Source organism: Mixophyes fleayi, chromosome 9, assembly GCF_038048845.1.
Source record: "Mixophyes fleayi isolate aMixFle1 chromosome 9, aMixFle1.hap1, whole genome shotgun sequence".
Taxonomy (NCBI): domain Eukaryota; kingdom Metazoa; phylum Chordata; class Amphibia; order Anura; family Limnodynastidae; genus Mixophyes; species Mixophyes fleayi.
This window is the reverse complement of record NC_134410.1, coordinates 49,993,710-50,009,512: the sequence shown is the minus strand read 5'-3', so window position 1 is coordinate 50,009,512 and position 15,803 is coordinate 49,993,710. Positions and strand designations below refer to the sequence as shown.

General features: G+C 39.4%; 2 protein-coding genes across 13 annotated transcripts in view; one reads left to right on the top strand and one right to left on the bottom strand.

Moving 5' to 3' along the window:
* The window catches only part of PAK3 (p21 (RAC1) activated kinase 3), a 163,771-nt gene extending 156,347 nt beyond the window's left edge, over nt 1–7,424 (top strand). For all 9 annotated transcript variants that reach the window (XM_075184316.1, XM_075184317.1, XM_075184324.1 and 6 more), the window contains one exon: nt 755–7,424. In XM_075184316.1, coding sequence (XP_075040417.1) covers nt 755–844 — 90 coding nt within the window. In that variant the 3' untranslated portion in view covers nt 845–7,424. The remainder of the gene's footprint in view (nt 1–754) is intronic.
* CAPN6 (calpain 6) overlaps nt 1–15,803 on the bottom strand; it is a 249,077-nt gene that overhangs the window by 180,844 nt on the left and 52,430 nt on the right. The window contains exons 12-13 of one of the 4 annotated variants that reach the window (XR_012678871.1): nt 12,745–13,949; nt 9,881–12,669 (exon numbers count right to left, since the gene is read on the bottom strand). Coding sequence is in view for 1 of the 4 variants with exons in the window: in XM_075184325.1 (XP_075040426.1) it covers nt 13,767–13,949 (183 nt within the window). In the remaining 3 variants the exon portion in view is untranslated. Of the gene's footprint in view, nt 1–9,880; nt 13,950–15,803 lie in introns of those variants that run through there. The other 3 variants (XR_012678870.1, XR_012678872.1, XM_075184325.1) reach the window with 3 other exon arrangements.

Below are 15,803 nucleotides of genomic sequence, written 5' to 3'. Positions count from 1 at the left end.
TGATCATAATTCCTACATGTCGGAAATGTCGGCACTTTACCTGTTGACATGAAGATGTCGGCAGGCTAAATGCTGACAGGTTGACAATGTCGATAATGTGATTGGTGACATTCACAAAATAATACTGACTGCACCCCCCCACCTGCCCACAGAAGAGACAGTCTGTGGGCTGAATCAGTATCTATGGGAATGTAGTCTACGGTCTCCAGTGATTCCTAGCGAATTGATGTTAATTCAGCACACAACCTGGTTGCCTCTATGCCGTAGTGTATGTAAACAATAGTATACTATGAACATGATTAATGTATTCTATGATACTGCACAGTAGACAAAGCCAAATGGGTAAATATATCAAACCTAACAATGAAAAGTGAAGGTGTTACCCATAGCAACCAGTCATATACTAACTATCATGTTCTAGAATGTACTAGATAAATGGTAGCTAGAAGCCGATTGGGTTGCTATTTAGAGGCTTGATTAATCTTCCCCAAGGAGAGGATCATTGGGACCTCATGGTGACCCATGTGTAAGTATATACTACCAGATATAAGTGCAGTGCTATGCTCCGATATGCAATTGTCTGATGGTAGTATAATACTTCCTTGTTCTGAAAAATATTACTAGAGCTAAGAGGTTGCCCAAGAGATAAGCTTGCACTGGGGCCATGAAAGCTGTACACATCAGATTAATCAATTTATATTTGCAGAACATGAAATTATTTTGAAACATTCATGGTTTTGTGTTTGCCTTGCAGCATCCATTTTTAAAACTAGCCAAGCCTCTTTCTAGCCTGACTCCACTGATCATAGCAGCAAAGGAAGCCATTAAGAACAGCAGCCGCTAGCTACGCTGGTCATACGCCGTAGCCGCCTCTACATGAGAACACAAAACTCAGCAGAATCTGAAAACCTCATCCCCTCACACAGCAGGATTAACGAGCTAACCAGCTACTGTCATGGGGAGACATGACCTACCATGATGCACCTACTTGTGTCTTCTACCTGTCCTTTTGGATTCCTTAAACTCAATTTTTTTTTTAATGTAAGTAGGAATGGGACGTTCAACTTGGCACGTTACAAAATGGTGCTGCACATCCGCACGTTGATCCGCTGCAGAAACTTTCCATAGATGGGTTATACTTTCATAATGGACAATTCATTTTCTGTCTGGTTTCTTTGCTTTGTATTAAAAGAAAAAAAAAACTGAAAAAAATATTTCTGCATTTCAATTATGCAGCAACTGTAAAAGGTCCAAGGATCTTTGTAGCCCTCAAAACCCACTTACATTACTAGTCTTATTTCCCTGTTTTCAGTACAGAGTCTGTTTACTTAAGGTACAATTTTGCATGTGAGGGCATCCATTCTCCAAGGGGGGCTAGCAGGTGTTGTTTATGATGGAAGATAGCAGTAAGAACAGAAATTAGATCCCACAACACAGAACGCAGTTCAAAGGAGAAACATACTGGTAGTGAAGAGGTTAATAGAGTGGATTTATGGCACAAATTTTCAGTCTGTGATAAAGGATATTTTTAGTTGTCTGGTTTTTATGGACAATGTTAACCCCTATAGTGCTGTGGTTTGCAGCCAACAAGGATTATGTAACCATTTTTGTAATTATTGCACCTGTTGCCAAAACACAGTGGAGCCTTGCTGTGTACTGAGCTAGGCCTGAGAATGCGACCTATCAGTGCACTAGGAACCAGTGCTGCATAAAGTCAGACCTCATTAGTACCAGTCATGAAGTGATGTCACTGGCTCCTAGTGAACTAATGGGCTGACATCTCATATTGGCTCAGCCAATAAAATGTCTGCCTATAGTGGGTGTAGGGCCCATGTGTTCTTTAAAAGGCAACTCTTTAATGATTAACGATAGACAACACTGAAAGGGACACTTACAAATAAAGAATAAGCAAAATCACGATGTATAATTAAACACCAGTCAAAATAGGATAAAAATGACACTTTTAAGCAATAGAAATGATGTACCTTTGTCATGCTTATAGTGTTTGCAGAGTGGCTCTATCTGAGGTAGATGTAGCGGGACTGGGATTTACATTCTAAGTGTCCTTAGTAAGGATTCCATTGGTGCCATGATGATTCCGCCACTTGGTGGCGTCAGTGGTAGAAATGACAACAGCTAGAGATGAAACGATTGGGGATATTGTGATACTGTGGGAGTAGTTGTACGTATATGGGTGAACTGCACCCAAATGAAGAAATGTATCTACATGTGGACATAGCTAGTGAGAAAGGTGATCAGGTCGGTGATTGAGCCACTAGAGGCACAGAATTTATGCCTAAATCTGTAGATGGGCTGAAGGAATAGAAGTCTGTTTCAAAGCTATTTACAATAGAGTGCAATTCATTATTCTTGTCACCTATGATTCTGTATCAATTAGTGGCTGTAGCTAATGTTCAGGGTTACAGGAATCACTGAGATAGAGGCTACAAATTCTTAATACAATTGGTAAAATTTGTATGTTAAATGGAGACATCTCAACAATGGCTGCATGTGATTGGATGGATTGGGATTTGTGGAGAAACGTGGGTTGGGCTGAGTCAGAGTAGATGTTGAAAAGAAGATTGTGCATTTTCCATAAAGAGAAGATCAAGGGGTCTATTTATAAACAGGGGAAAACCCCTAGACTCGGGGAAAATGGGAGTTTTCACCAGATTTAGGGATTTATCCTATTTAGCAAAACCCCCTGTCCGGTGAAGACTATTAGCGGCTATCACCAGTGATAACCTTTGCCAAGCAATTCGTCTCCATGCAAAGTATGAGGAAGCCTATTTAATCTGGACAGAGGCAGTACAAGTACCGCTGCTGTCTTCTGATTGGTAACGACATTTCAGGATTTTGTTAGACGGGGGTCATTGCAGGAATAAATGCTTTATTAGTAACATAAAGCATTTTCTTACTCAGTTTTTTGTTTTGTATTTTTTTTAGATTTTTTGTAACATTTTATTTTTTAATGGAATCTGCACCCAGAAAACCAAATTTGGGCTTACAGTTCCAGATCGCATGTGCAGAAGGAACCTGCACTGGCCTGGCAGACAGTAAGACTGCTCTTACCACTGCCGTCCTCTGTTGCCCGGGAGGTAATCTTTTGATAAGTTGCACTATAGAAGACTTCCTGAAGCGATAGAAAACCTTCATAACGGAGGGGGTCTTGTTAAATAGACCCCTTAATGCACAAGTTGTCATGATTAGTATTAAAATGTTCAACCAAATCTCTGTGAAGGCAATCATTAATAGCCCAGCCCTTTAATAAGTGGTCCTCAGTTGTGTGGAATGTGACTATCACAATCCTAAACCATGACTGTATTATGATTGTAAGAACTGCTATTTAGGATGCATGGTGCATACTCATTGCACTGAATCCTACGTATTTAGTATAGCACAGGCTGTGAGATGCAATGACTGTCTCTTTCTCCAAACAAATATGTATCAGCATCCCTTACAATGGTGAAGCCTATTTTTCTCCAGAAAATCAGTGCAGTCTCAACAAGCTTCCTCAATGGAAAATGAGTCAATATGGAGTAAACCTGAATGATCCACTCATTCCTAGTACTGGAAAGATCTAGGAGACCGTTGTATATTGAGATTCCATTTGAGAAATTAGAATTCAAAGGTTATGATGGGTGGGGAAGATTTAAGAAGCCATATACTTGGCTTCAACTGTGAATACTCTCCAAAAAACATATAAAACTGTGGTATGGACCCTTTTGAAGGTATCACTAAAAGCACATAGATATAAACATTTCATATTCAATAAGCATAGAAATAAATGCCCATTCATTGAAGCAACATTACAAGAAATGTTTTCTGAGAGGCAGCTCTACATTATAGCAAGTCCATACAAATTCATTAATTGCCTGAAAACAGTGTAGGAGGACTTTGACATTGTTTTGCAACCTAATATTTTATGACTGAAGTGTTTGACATAAATATTGGTTCAGCCAGTGGTAGAAGTGAACTGGTATATGATGGTATGTCATACCACCACTTCTCCCGCTCCTAAAACTATCAAATTCCATTTGCTTATATTTTCCCTACCTCCACCTCTAAATTTCCGCTTCGACCACTGGGTTCAGCCCACTAAATTCCTTGCAGTATTGTCTCAAGGCAATTGTTGTACTCTAACTAGTTCCTAAAATAATGGGAACACAATCCTTTTTGCTCCAACACAAACAAACACAAAATCTCTTTACTTGATGGCTATGAAAAAAGGTATAAATAATGAAATCAGTTATTTTTACTGAATTGCTTAGACTGTTCGAGAGACAACCTAACATCTAGTCTGCCTTTGATAAAGTTGACCTCTAGCTGCTCATATGTAAAAGAAAAAGCTAACATTTGTACTTTTATTTTATGTTTTCGTCATTATGGTACTTTAGTAATCCTTGTATTCAGAGGGATTTCTGGCAGATATAAAACAATGTGGTACTGTCTTCTTGATAGATTTTATAAATATTAATTACCTGTATTTTATGATGCTAGACTGCAAAACTTTGGGCCTGGACAAACGAGCATTTTTGTTTTGTTTTTTTACTTTTGCTATTCCTCTCCTTTTCTGTTACTGTACATTTTTTCAGTTTTGTTTTTTTTTGCTGTTTTTCTGATTTCCTTTTTTTTCTCAGATTAAAATTAATAGGAACAGCAAAGATAAAGCATACTTGCCAGCTTTGGAGATCTCCAAAGCAGCCGCATCCTGAGGGTGTGCTCACGTGAATTGCATCATCCTGACCCAGGCCCTTTGTCAAACTATACCAATTTTGGCCTATTACAGTAGGGGGCAGGGCCAGAATGACATGATTAGCCCCGCCCCCACCCACTTCACTAACAAAATGGGCTGGATGCGGGAGGTTGCCTTGCTCTCCTGGGAGAACTCTCAAAAATTCGGGTGTAGGCAACTATGATAAAGCAAAAGAACAAATTAGAACAACCTGCCTCTGAAAAAACACAAAACAACAACAACAACAAAGCACATACATGTGTATAGACTATAGACAAGCATGTTTTCTGCGCTTCTAAAAAGCAATGAGAAATTGCTCATTTGTCCAGACCCTTAAGATTTATTTCCTGTCAGCTCCACTATGAGAGTTGAAGTGGACTTCAACAGTATAAATTTATACACAAGAATTTAACACCATGTAAGCGCCATTAAAAAGCACTTTTATTATAAATATAAAGGGCCCCATGTAGAGTTAGGAGCCAGTCCAGAGTAAGGAGCTATCCCCCCGCCCCCTTGGAAACACTAAATCTGTTCACATATTTGAAATTTGCACTTCCTACTGTGCAACTTTGGATTTTGCAAAATTGCACCTACAAGCTGGATTTATTACTCAAAATGAGGCCCTTAATGTTTAGGCTCTGGATTCGGTATTATTACTGAAGGAAAAGCCAATTTCTGTTGTTGAGAGACCTCCTTACAGACGTATATATCCCATACTTGCCCACTCTACCAGAATGTCCGAGAGACTCTAAAATTCCAATTATGTCTCCTTTACTTCCATGAGAGCAGGCCATTCTCCCACAGCTTGCTCACTTCCATGGGGGCATCCATGATGCCATTTGCGCAAACAGTCTGAATTTTGGCCCCAAAAAACACATCCATTCTGGGCAAAAACACATAGAAGTGGTGGCACAAAAATTGAATTTGGTCTGGATTTGTAGCAGATCCTAAGCAGAACACATCATTTGAAACCCTGAGCACGAACCTCATAGGTTGGGGTTAACTGAAACAATAGTGAGGTGGAAGATTCCTGGACAGTGCAATTTGACACTTTGGTAACACCTAACCATGTCACACAGCGGAGGGATGGTACAAATTTAAAATGTGTGGACAGATTTAGAGTTGGGAGACGGCGCATCCTAGTTCAACTCCAAATATCAGTCAATATCACCTCTTGCTTCGCAACATGGTTTATCCAGGTGCAAAAGTGAACCCTTTAGCTGGGTTTGGGCCTAACACTAAATGGGGCCCTACATCGGCAGGGCAAACGGCAAAACTAATGTGATTACCAATAACATTGGGGAAGTTTAAGGCATAATGAAAATACTATAAACAGGTGATGTTACCAAGGGTGATCCATTCTTGTTCAGGAGGTTCTTCTAGGGAAGTGTCTTGTGTACCAAATAACAAATCCAGTCCAGGGATGGCTCCAACTACATTAAGGGTTAAAGCTTTACTGCAATGTGTCACTCCTTAGGTAGAGTCAGGGAGCACAACACACACATACATCTGTAATATTGTCAGATAACCTGGAAATGCAGACAGATGCGGTTAGTAAATCACTTACTAATCTTGCAGTATCTGTGAAGAACTATTGCTGAGCCAATAATCACTAATGTTTGTAGCCATATCACATATTAAAAGCAGGCTGATGATAACACTTTTCATAGTTGATTTGTATGGGAACAGCACAGTTGTTTACTCTGTAACAGAAATCAGGTAGAAATAGAATTGATGTACTGCAGATACACAGCTGGGCCTAAGGTACATCCTTTCACAGAATTTGTAAGCAGTAAAGAAATGGACTCTTATAAAAATGTCAATTTCATGTCCTCTGATTATGTCTCATGTAAAGCTTATCCTACTTAAATATAGCTTCTGTGTCTGCCACATGGAACAGATACACGTTTTACTGGCGTTTTACAATAGAAATTATGGGCTAGATTTACTAACCTGCTGGTTTGAAAAAGTGGGGATGTTGCCTATAGCAACCAATCAGATTTTAGCTGTCATTTATTTAGTACTTTCTACAAAATGACAGCTAGAATCTGATTGGTTGCTATAGGCAACATCTCCACTTTTTCAAACCCGCAGCTTAGTAAATCTAGCCCTATGACTTTTGCCTGGGAACGCTATCAAGAAATATATCATTCACAGGGTACCGTTTTTTTTCTAATTCTGTGATGAGACCGTTTGTTATTTTTGCACATTTTTCTTCCAACAAACAAAAGAAAACCAGGCTAACGAAATGAAGAACGATCTAGTGTTATAAATATGATATATTCCCATTGTCTCTCTCAACTGTAACACATTTGCTGTACATTCCTCTTTTTTAGGGTGTGTTATCTGTAAAATACAAAAAAAATGTGTAGTGATATCATTCTGTAACTTTTTGAGGAAAAGTTTTGTTCTTTTTTTAATTGGAATTAAGTTATTTATGTTGGGTATGCGCTGAGAATACAAAATGGCCTGAATACCTCAGTGTTTAATCTCTCCTGTTTTTTTGTTGTTTTTTTTTAAACAAAATCATTTGCATTTTATTTTGGGAAATTTAAATTAATTAAAATTGTGGTTGAAGCAATAGAAAATTGAAATATGGATTGTGCATGACTGTGTCTTGAGTGTAAAAACAAATATTGCAGTTTGAATTCTGGACCTGCAGTATTGTGAATAAAAGTTAGAAATGCTATGGTTCGGGGTATTAATTTATCCAAATATCTTTATGCCAAAGGTGCATCAACATTCAACAGTAATCAAATAAAATATTTTGGCAACTATCTAAAAGCAAAGTTGTCGTAGAAAGAAAAGAAAATGGAGAAAAAATGTTTTAAAACACTTTATTGAAAAATGTAAAATAAAGTATAAAAAGGAGATATAAAATATTCTTGAAAATCAATTTTAACATTGCATACACAATAAATGTAAACCTTTCTCCTTCATCCACTCTGGGGGACACTGCTACCAAGGGGTTGTCACTTAAATAGTTAACAACTAAGTTTGCTGCCGACTCCTCACCTCTGCAATCCCACAGACCTCAGTGTTATTTAAGTGCCCAAGGAGTTGGGCTGTTCTCAGTACTGCTCTGCAGTACTTGCTGTTAGTTAAAATAGATTTTCTTTTATATTATTTTTATTATTATTTACTTTTACTTAGGACGGGGTAAGTGCTGTAAGCAGCACTTACACCCATAGAACTAAAGGAAGCACCGCTCCATTTATTTCAGTTACGCTGGAAGATTTCTTTAGAGGCAGAGACAGTTTTGACAAGGCTGACATTGGTTTCTCCTGACAGGTCCGCGCTGCCTCAGGCATAGAGCGTTGTGCCCTGATCAGTGAGCGGCCATTACAAGGAGGTGCCAGGTGCATCGCTGAGGTGGAGGGGGGAACTTGGATCTCACTGGCTACAAAAATGAGAGAGCTAACAGTGCGGGGAGTGAGAGCAGAGAGGCTCCCCCCACAACACCTAAATGAGAGGTGCAGTTTACTGCTCCCCTCACAGAAGACGGGGACATCAGCTATTAAATTACAGCGGCTGGTTCCTTCCCTCTTCATCCTCATACAGACCTTGGGTCCTCAGCAGCCAAGTACCCCACTGGGAGCTCTAAAGTTAATGCAGACAGTATTTACATGAGTGTTCAGTTAAATTATTCTGAGGCGTTCATTTTATTATCCAGATATTAATTTCTGTACTGTTTTGAGGCATTAGCCAGGGTCAGAACAAAAGTGGTTCTACTATCTGTTATCTCTGTGGTGTGATTGTTTATGGCCTGTCTGTTTTCCTTTTAAAAAATAACTAGAGATGCTCACTGACCCCCGTGTTTTGGTTTTGGTTTTGGTTTTGGATTAGCTTCGGGTTTTGGTTTTGGCAAAACCGCCTTCGTGTGTTTTGGTTTTGTTTTGCAATTTGTTCAAAAATTTCATTTTTTGGGGCTGAAATAACATAATTTAGCGCTCCACCTGTTTCTTGGATAAGTGAGGTAATTCTACAGCTAATAAATGTCAATGAGCGCTGACCCCCCCCCCCCCCCCAGGATGTGTGCTTTTATCAGACACACACCAATCCAGGGTGCCAGACAACGGTCTAAAAAGAGCTATTGAAATCCATAGCAAAAAAAGGCAGTTTGGTGGCTGTCTGTATATTACACCCTACACTAAATAGAAAAATAAGCAGCCTGCAAAGACTGGACAATCAATAGAAATGGTCAAAGCATCATTTCTGTCTGGCTCTAGATTACACCCAAACCTTATTAGTGCAAATTCAGAAATAAATTGTGCTGGTATATTACAATTCCTGCAGGCAGAAAATAGTTTCTTTAGGAGGGAATACGACACCCCAAACAGTTTGTAATGTTTGGAAAAATGCCTCCTCCATACTCCTCTCTTCCTGCTCTAATAACTGCTCTCTCCCTGCTCTAATCCTGCGACCTAACCCATCTCTCTCCATCTGTCAAATGGCGCTGGATTGCTGTGGAGGTTGATATTTATGCATTTGAAACATCGCGAGAACCGAGCTCCGACGACGTCACAATGACGTTTTGCCTCGTTTTCAATTCCGAATAGGTGGGAGAGTATACCTGAAGTTCGGGTGGGTTCGTTTCTCGGGGAACCGCCCATCTCTAATAATAACACATACATTTTACTTGACAGATACAAGTAGTATTATACACATATAGTGGTTAAAACCTGAGAAGGAGCATTTCATTTCATATAAGACTGCTCCCCCTATACAAATTGGTATGTTCCATCGGAGCCAGTGCAGGAGAAGTGACAGTTGGAGACAGTTGAAGAACCTCCTGAGCAGTTTTACCTCAGACACTGCTTTAAAAAAAACCCAAAACAAAACAAACCTCTGCCCTAGACCTGGTTCTGGAGGCATGAGGACCTTACATCAGTGTTATCTTACACATATCTGTACAAATAGATATCTGTAGAATAGCTACATACTTTTACTAATTCCTTCACATAGATAGTCTTACTGTTGAGATTCTTTCTATTGTGAAGATTTTTCCATTATGTACAGTAACACAAATTGTGCTGGGGAGTACAACCCTGGGTTTATCCCTGTAGAGATAGGAGATATATATATATGTGTATTTATATAAACAAATAACTATATATATATATATATATATATATATATATATATATATATATATATATATATAGTTAAAAATATATAAATAAATGTAGTGTAACTGGGACTATTGATATAGAGTTGCAGGTTAACTTCTGTTGCATCATAAATATTTTGCGAAACATGTCTCACAAAAGTAAAACAAGCAAGGTGGAATATTTTACCTCTGCAAAATGTAAAACCAAACTAACCCAGTGGATGGTAGGATCTTGAGTCAGTTTGTGTGGACTGTGATGCAGATGGCTAGGGCGGGTGCGCACAAGGGCATCCCTCAGATGGGGATCCAGCATAGGCGACTGCATTGGGACAGTCAGTGGCGACACTATTTCAGTTGCGCGCCCATCCTGCAGAGATACTCGCAGTGGATGAGATTATCACTCTGCTTCAAAATGTATCAGTGCAGCCTTCTAAGACAGCTGCCCTTACGACATCTTCAAAGGTTGCAGGGGAAGTCTGTCCGATCAACTCTCCTTAATTCCCAGGGTCAAATCCAGGTGGAAGTTTCTTGGTCTACTTCATTAGTACAGAAACTTGAAAAATGAAATACATTTCTTGAGTCCACGAGAACTCAGACTTCCTGTAAAAGGCATAAGTCTGCTCATCCTCTCTTAGTGGTCTCTGATTCAGACCAAAGTGGGAAAGAGGCTGAAGAGGTGTGTAATCTGAAAAAAAACCAAACAGGCTGCTCTCTATCAGCAGGGTACTGTGTGTGACTCACAGGCTGCTCTCTATATGTGGGTACTATGGGTATCACTGCTACTGATCAGCAGGATTATGTGTGTATCTGACAGGCTGCTCTCTATCAGCAGGGTACTGTGTGTGACTGACAGGCTGCTCTCTATATGTGGGTACTACGGGTATCACTGCTACTGATCAGCAGGATTATGTGTGTATCTGACAGGATGCTCTCTATCAGCAGTATATACTGTGTGTGACTGACAGGCTGCTCTTTATCAGCAGTATATACTGTGTGTGACTGACAGGCTGCTCTCTATATGTGGGTACTACGGGTATCACTGCTACTGATCAGCAGGATTATGTGTGTATCAGCAGTAGACTCTGTATGTCTGACAGATTGCTTTCTATCTGCGGGTACTCTATCTTAGACATGATTCTGAAAGGGATGAGTACCTTACATCAGTTTTGCCTTACACATATATCTGTACAAATAGATTTCTGTAGAATATTTACTAACTCCTTCACATAGTTATCAACTTGTTGTTGAGATTCTTCTATTGCGAGGATTATTCTGTTATATATATTGACACAGGACTGTGTTGGGTAGTATGATTAGCCAAGCAACCGGAATGTCCCTAAATCACGAACTCCGTGTTTTGGGTCGTTTTGGAAATCCTTTCTTGTGAATAGTTCAGCCCGTCAATAGAGGTAGTCTCCTTGCAATTCGAGGACAGTCGCAAACGGGTAGAAATGCTTACTCTAGAAGACGTCCAAATCCCAAGATCTTAAAATAATAAAAAAAATAATAATACATTTTTTAAAAAAAAATAAAAATAAATAAAATAAAATACTAATCCGCATGACGGGACCTTCCTCTCCTCGCGACTGCGTTCCCTCCCTTTTGCTGTTCTACAGTTAGTTGTGTTGTTGAGCCCTTTTCTTTGGACTTTAGTATTACTGAGGTCTGTGCGATTGCAGAGGGGAGGAGTCAGCAGCAAACTTAGTTGTTAACTATTTAAGTGCCAACTCCATGCGCCATCATACAACCCCATGGTAGCAGTGTCCCCCAGATGGAATCGGAGAATGAGATTTAACGTAAGTACAAAAATCTTCTTTTCAAAGAGTATATCATAAATGTATAAATGCTACATTCCACCTTCATCTAGACTACATAAGTCTACAAAGTTAAATATAATTCTGTCCAAAATAATGATACAAATTATCAAAACTGATTACATAACAATGTGTAGTACTAACTCGAAGATATATATAACACACATTTGACTAGCTCACATTGGACGCAAGTCTGTTTATACATATTACTGTTGTATAGCCGTATATAAATGAGAGCAAATTGATTATTATTAGATCGAGGAATGTAGAGTATTTTATTGGAATTTGAATATATTCCAAACAGCTACAGCAAACCGAAATAAAGAGAAAGTGTGCAGGAAGTCGCCTTTCTTCCTGGTCGTCCTCAGACAAAGGCACGGAGTTGATGATGCAAGCGGTGCCTGTATAATTAACAAGTGCCCAATAATGTGCATAGCTCTGATGTAAAACATAACACGCACTAATACTAAAGTATTATAATTAAAAAATCATAACAGCAAGATTTAGTAGGTTTATATTGGCATTGACTCAAGATGGCCAACAGGAAATAGATATACCAGCAAGCAAGTTGATTACTGATGCCAGGTAGAGTCCAGTAACAAAGATGGCCACACATAAATAAATAGAAAAACAGTAGCCTATGCAAACAGATTGGCAAACTTGCATCTAGATCAGTGTTGAGCAACCTGACATAAGGCCGCATATTGCCCTTAATTAAAAACAGCCCCATAACGACATTAACACCCACATCGCTCATCCCCAAATGCCTCTCACTTGCTCCAGAATTCCACCATATGCTATAAAATGATCCCACAAGTACTCAAACCCCCACTTCACATAAAATGCCCCCAGATCCCATATATTCTAAAACTCCCCCCACATGCCACTTAATCCTCCCAACATGCCACTCATACCTCCTACATGCCACTCATACCCCCTACATGCCACTCATACCTCCTACATGCCACTCATACCCCCTACATGCCACTCATACCTCCCCACATGAAAATCTCTCCCTATGTCATCCAGACCTTCACACTTGCAACCCAGACCTTCACAATTACCACTAAAACTCCCCCACTCACTAGCTAGTGACCTTTAGTCAAAATACTTACCTTCAATCTGGAGCCCACAAAAGAAAGGAGGGAAAGCATGCGGTGCAGAAGGCACTGCATTTCCTCCTCCTTCTCTGATTGAATGTGCTGTGTGAACTCCCTGCAGAGGAGGTCAAATGACCTAGAAGCCACTCTGACGTTTTCTCTGCTTTAGAAAGCTCAGAAGACATCAAAGCGGAGCACCAAGCTGGGGGCAGCAGGTGAAGTCTTGAGCTGCCTGTTGTCTGTCACCTCTGATCTAGACCACATGAATGGATGGCAGTGCACAAAAGCTTGAGTGGAAGTAGCTGAGCGGCCATGGGGAGCAGAAGCAGAAGCTAAGCATATGGCATATGGATTACACTTTATGTGATAACAACCCCCATTGCTTCATACCTGTACATATGACATTGAGTACTTTAGCGTACTTTAGAGAGCTTGCTTATATAATCAAATTGTTTATATTATATGGCCCTAATATCTAGGTGTATTTTGCCTACACTAACAAGGATTTTAGAAATAAATGTAACTTACCAAGAGAAGAGCAATGCATTATGGGCCTCATTTAGAATTAGAAGTACATCCAGCCAGAAGGGTGAGGGCAAATTTAAAATGTGAGTACAAATTTACAGTTGAGAGGGGGCACAAATTAGCACCCTTTAGCTGGATTTGCTCATAACTCTAGATGAGGCCCTATATCATAACATACATCCCATCATGGTGAAACCAAAAATTTTTTTTAATTTCTTTTTCACTGCTCGATAAAACACCGTTTTATCATTTGCAAATACTGCAAACCATTAAACATTGCATTAAGGAATCCAGCACTTTTTCATGGTGCTTTCATCCCTGGGTGACTTGAATATACTGTGTGGTGCCACTTTTATAGCAGTTCTGTTTAGCACAAATGCAAATCTCTAGTGCGTGTGAACAGAGAAGACATCATCTGCACAGAGAGATGTAGCCTGTCTCTCGCTCGCAGCACTGTCTGTGTCTGGAAGACTCTCGCACATTCACAGTTCATGTAGGTCATCGGAGGAGACAACCTTGACATTTATCCGACCTGGCATCTCTTCAGCTGCTCGACCATCCTTGTTGTGCAGCTGGAGACTCTGCTCTTCTTTTGGGTCTTTAGGCGATGCAGCTAGGAGCACTTGGCCCAGGAACTGGTCACACAGGATATTGCTCCCCCAGACCTGAGAGTCAAAATGGAAGAAGCAATGTTATCTCAGAGCAGCCAACACTGTCTTAATGCATTACGCTGAGTCATTGCCTTCGGTATTCAAAGACTGTACAGTGATTCAGTAAACAATTCCAAGAAACTACAAACAATGCATTGAATATGTACACAACAAATCACTGGTTAGCAGAGCAGAATTGTATAAGGTGGTTCTATGGAAAAACAAAATACAGAGGGAACACCAGATATTCCCAAATATCACTTTTCAACCTATATTGATCCATATTAAATTTACACTTGTAGGGCATGATTCATTAAGGAAAATAAAGCAAAAAAAAGACTAAGCGTTCTCCTGGACAAAACCATGTTACAATGCAAGGGGTGCAAATTACTTTATTACTTTGCACAGAAGTTAAATACTGGCTGTTTTTTCATGTAGCACACAAATACTTGATAGCTTTAATTTTACCCAGAAATTTAAAATTAATCTAGAACATGCCTTACCCCAACTATAAATCTGTCATCACATTTTAACTTTATCTCCCCCTCCAATGCAACATGGTTTTGCCAAGGTGCAAAATTACTAATTTTTTTGCTTTACTTTTACTTTAATGAATCAGGCCCGTAATTGTTCCAATAGGTTTGGGATAACCAGTATTCTACCTCTAAGCTGATTTTATATTGGATAACTACAGCTGTATAAGTACTAATCTAGTTATTGCTGTCTTGGTGCTCTATGTGTAAACATTGTCTGATTTTTTGTAAGTACCAGCTGGTAATACTCAACAAAGATCGCAACAGCCAAGCCCTTTCATTTGTATGTGGACTTCAGGAAACCATGTCTGATGATAATTTCCTTGTTCCAAGTCTCAAAACACTGAAGGAGTCATCAACAGGGCAGAGGGAGGTGGGAGAGAAAATGGAATCATTATTTATTCTTTTAAAAATATTCATTATTCCTAATAAGGATAAATACATATCCATTGTTCACATACAGTTTTACATGCATTCCAATTGCTCTCTCAATTCTGATGTGCTCCAATTAATGCTTACCAAAAAGAATTCTCATTGTGGAATGACCACATCAGACCCATGTTCCGGACAAACCTTCTCTTGCTCTAAACTCCAAATTTAGCTATAGAACTGCTGTGCAATTATAACTACAAACAAAAAGTTTTTTTTTTAATATGCTTAAACCACTTTATCTAGTCCAGGAAAATTGCGTGCAGCTAACACCAGTTTACATTCAGCCTTGGAACAAACAATCATTAATAGAACAATAAAATAATAAAATATATAACACAAATCCCCAGCTGCTGTGTTCCTTTTATTTTTGCAAAGAGGCGCATTTTATTTTGGGATAAGCTGAAAAGTCTGGCAAAGCAGCAGTAAAATGCATGGGAGAAGCTAGGCTCATAAGATATTTAAATGTGCTACAAAGTGTGGAGACAATGTCTCGACTACCATAGGTGCTGGCGGTGTAGCTGCTATGGGACCCACAGCCGATGACTTGTCCCTGGATGCTACTGTATGCTGAGGCTCCTAGCTCCTTTAAGCACTGCAGCATTATCTTTCATGGCTGCAACGCTTAAGGGAGCCGATAGCCCCTCTCTGCGTATACAGCACAGAGAGAATTAAGTAGCTGAAAGAAAGAAGAGAGAAGCCCTTATGTAAGTATATTATCAAGAGGGCAGTATTATTTATTAAGAATCCAGGGGCACTATTAATTAAAGTCAACAAGAAAATTATTTTAAATTACATCAATCTAAAGAGCACGATAATTAAACTTATCAAAAGGGCACTGCTATTAATTAATATCATCAAGGGGACACTAGTATTGGTTAATGTCAGGGGGTCACTAATATTAATT